This window comes from Coffea arabica, chromosome 10c, assembly GCF_036785885.1.
Source record: "Coffea arabica cultivar ET-39 chromosome 10c, Coffea Arabica ET-39 HiFi, whole genome shotgun sequence".
Lineage (NCBI taxonomy): Eukaryota > Viridiplantae > Streptophyta > Magnoliopsida > Gentianales > Rubiaceae > Coffea > Coffea arabica.
In genome coordinates, this window is record NC_092329.1 from 26,848,611 (window position 1) to 26,852,446 (window position 3,836).

Below are 3,836 nucleotides of genomic sequence, written 5' to 3' on the forward strand. Positions count from 1 at the left end.
TCAGGTAATATTTAAACATAGCTTCTCGTCGAAACCCCATCATAACGCGATCCCGTAGTCGAGCTCAGAGGAGTCGTGTAAACATGAGTTCACAACCGGAACAATCCGACAGGTCTGCTACTACCGCCCAACCTGAGACTACGAGTTTGGGGGTTCAGCTGACCGAAATGCTTACTAAATTTAGAGAGATGGCTACCGAGATGGCGACCCAAAGGAAATCGATTGACGAGCTTATCAGTAGCAGAGTTCAACCCGAGCCCGTGCCCGCTAGACAGCCTGAGCAAGAGCCATTTGTCATACCTTCGACTCAAGCCACTGTTACTCCATCCTTTCCTATTCCACCCGAAGAAACTTTCACCTATCCTACCACAAACTTGCCATACACTTACCCCCTTAATCCTCCAATTTTTCCTACTCATATGCGAGGTCCACAACCCCACGTCACATCAAATATACCACCTGAGCCACATACCTTTTACCACCCTACTGCTGAGCCATTCCTGCCAGACCATACTGTTCAAACCAAGCCAGAAATGGGGGAATCTTCCGCTCCCGTTGATATGAAGTTGCTTAAGCGCCTTGACCGTTTTGATGAATTTATGAGGAAAAGTCAGGGGTTGAACAAGCAAGGAGTCTTGGATTACGATGAGCTTTGCCTTTTTCCGAATGTACAGTTGCCTGAGGGATTCAAAACTCCTAAATTTAACAAGTATGACAGGACGGGTAATCCCAAAACACACCTCCGACTATTTGCTAAGAAGTTGGGAAAGCCGGTAGATGACGAGAATTTGCCTTTAAGGTTGTTCCCCGAAAGTCTGGAAGGGGATGCACTTGACTGGTACTCCAATCTGAAGCCCGAAGAAGTAAAAACCTAGATTGACTTATCCAGTGCTTTTGTAAGGCAGTACGAGTATAACTGCGAGTTGGCTCCGACACGAACCACGTTGGAGGGAACAAAAAGAAAGCCCTCTGAGGATCACAAGACTTATGCCAAGAGATGGAGGAAAATAGCTGCAAAAGTCGAGCCACCAATGACCGAGGACGAAATCATACGCACGTTCATTAAAGCACATGATCCGCCGTACTTTGAAGAAATTTTTCGCATGACTGGATGTTCGTTCGCCGCCATTGTCAATAAGCTTGAAGAGTACGATGACTTTGTAAGAGGTGGGAAGATAGTTAATGTCTCCGCTCTCAAAATGCAGTTGGATGCTTTACAAGGACAAGGGAGTAGTGGGAAAAAGCCGCAATTTAAAAAGAAAGAGGGGGAAACTGCCTTCATCTGGGATCAAAACCCTATACCAAAACCCCGATTTCAACATCAACCAACCTATTCACCGTATCCCAACTATCCAAGCCCTTACCCTGTCTACAGTACCAATATCTCGCACCCCCGACCTCGTCCAAACTACGCCAACCCGCCTACGGCCCCTTTCCAAATATCCCAACCTAGCTTTTAACAAACTCGTCCTCGACCCCCTTACCATCAAAGAGCTCCCCCACTGAACAGACCCACCTATAACTATCCCCAACTTACTGAAGCCTACAATCAAAATCACACCCGAACATTCACCAACCTTGGCAGCCCTTTGGATCTGTTGTATGAACAATTAAAGGCTGCCGGTAAAATAGGCGTGATTCCCCCTCCAACTTACCCGTATGGCATGCCAGTTGGGTATAATCCACAGGCTACTTGTGCTTATCATTCCGGAGCACCCGGTCACTCCACGGCCAATTGTCGACTCCTTAAACATAAGGTTCAAGACATGTTGGAAGCAGGGGAAATCGTGGTTAGGAAGAGAGAAGAGCAAGGACCGAATGTGAGCAAGAACCCCTTGCCGGAGCACACTGATACTGTAGGAGTTATTATGGATGATGAGGAATTTGAGGAGCTTGTCCGAAGCGTGTCAAATAAGACAGAAGTATTTGGGATAATGGACCAACCATTTGTGATAGAGGAGGCATCGTATGAGGAAGACAAAATGCCCTTCATTTTAGACCTAACCCCATCTGAAAGTGCGGCCTTAGAACCTGTAGTAATTGAATTCCCAGAACAAGCGCCAGTTTTAAGCCTACGACAAGTGCCGTGGAATTATAGTGAGCCCGTTTTGCAAATCGGAGGAAAACCAGTTTTGAAGGAAGAAGTGTCTGTTGTTATGAGGTCAGGGAGGATTACCAGTCCCTCCGCCGCTAGTGCCCCAGTCCAAGGAAGCAATTGTGAACCGACTACCAAACCTGCAGTGACCGAAAAAGAAGCGTGGGATTTTCTCAAAAGGCTTAAGAGAAGCGAATACAATGTGGTTGAGCAACTGAACAAAATGCTTGCCCAGATTTCTATCCTAGACTTGCTTTTCACCTCAGACTTGCATAGGAATGCATTACTTGAAGTGTTGACTAAGGCTCGTATTCCCAAGGATATTTCGATTGACAATTTCTCGCACATAGTTGGGAATGTACTGACTTCCAAACAAATAACCTTTTCTGATGAAGAGTTGCCTGCCGAAGGAACTGGTCATAACAAGGCCTTGTATGTAGCTGTGAGGTGCAATGGAAGAATGTTGCCTAAGGTACTGATCGACAATGGGTCTGCCCTTAATATTTGTCCTTGGAGCACGTTGGTGAAATTAGGGCTGCAAGATGTCAAACTAAAACCCTCAGAGACCGTAGTTCGAGGATTTGACGGAGCCCAAAGAGAGTCCCTAGGAGAAGTAAATTTGGTGGTCGAAATGGGGCCCGCTCAATTTCAGATAGCTTGCCAAGTTATGCATTTTCCTAGTGTCTATAATGTTTTGCTCGGACGGCCGTGGATCCATAGCTCGGGCGCTGTACCCTCTTCCCTGCATCAAGTGCTGAAATTTGTGGTGAACGACCAGCTGGTAACCATTTTTACTAAAGAAAATTGCATTGTAATCGCTGATTCTGAGCCTGAGGAGGATGGTAATCGAAATGCTTCAGTGTCTTCTTATCGTACAGCTGATACTGTCTCTGTGAGTTGGAGAACGAGCGAGGAGTCAAAAGACGAAAGGGTTTTGCCAGCGGCCAGTGTTATGATGGCCAAGGAAATGATTCGTGGAAGATATGAATTTGATAAGGGATTGGGATGCAATCTGCAAGGCATTCTGAAGCCCGTGGAACTCATTGAAAAGAAGGACCAATTTGGGTTGGGATTCCGTCCGACTGCCAGAGATATACAATAGATGAAAGCGCGCAAAAGGGCAGAAAAGGAAGGCAAGTTAGGTGCGCTAGACATTCCGCCGTTACGCTATACCTTTCCAAAGCCAGCTGAAGTCATTACATCTGAATTTAGCCCAATTGATGAAGTGGAGACAAGCTTGACTCATTTGTTTGTGGGAGCAATATCCGAAAATGGCCCGTCAGATGATGCCGAATTCCCAGACATTCCCGAAGGAGCTATACACAACTGGACCGCCGAATACTTTCCTATGCAAAAGGAGTTTCGGTAAATGTACAGGGGGTTGTCATTTATTAAAGTTCATGAAAACTTTTTCTTGCATATGTAAATAGTTCAATGAAAGCATCTTTTGCACTTATGTCTTAAGCTTGTTTCCGCTTTGATTTGAAGTTTTATGAAAGTGCATAGTTTGTTTTATCATGCCATTCATTCATGTGTCTATTTGCTTATTGTCTCGAATTTTTTAATTCTTTCAGATGGCCAAAAATAAAATTATTTGACCCTATGGATATCACTGTTCTGGAATCCAATGATGACAATCTTTATATCACTCACGACTTGGAAGTTATGCAATCTGAATTACAAGACGAGAGTGATAGTGAGGAAGTGTTTGATTCTTTTTCAAAAGATCTTGAACAATATG

The 3,836-nt window shown here is 44.9% G+C and overlaps 1 protein-coding gene across 1 annotated transcript; it reads left to right on the forward strand.

Moving 5' to 3' along the window:
- Positions 1-1,664: 1,664 nt before the first annotated feature.
- On the forward strand, positions 1,665-3,197 carry LOC113708296 (uncharacterized). The gene has a single exon (XM_027230758.2). It carries the CDS (start codon positions 1,665-1,667, stop codon positions 3,195-3,197), a length of 1,533 nt encoding a protein of 510 aa, XP_027086559.2.
- Positions 3,198-3,836: the final 639 nt, after the last annotated feature.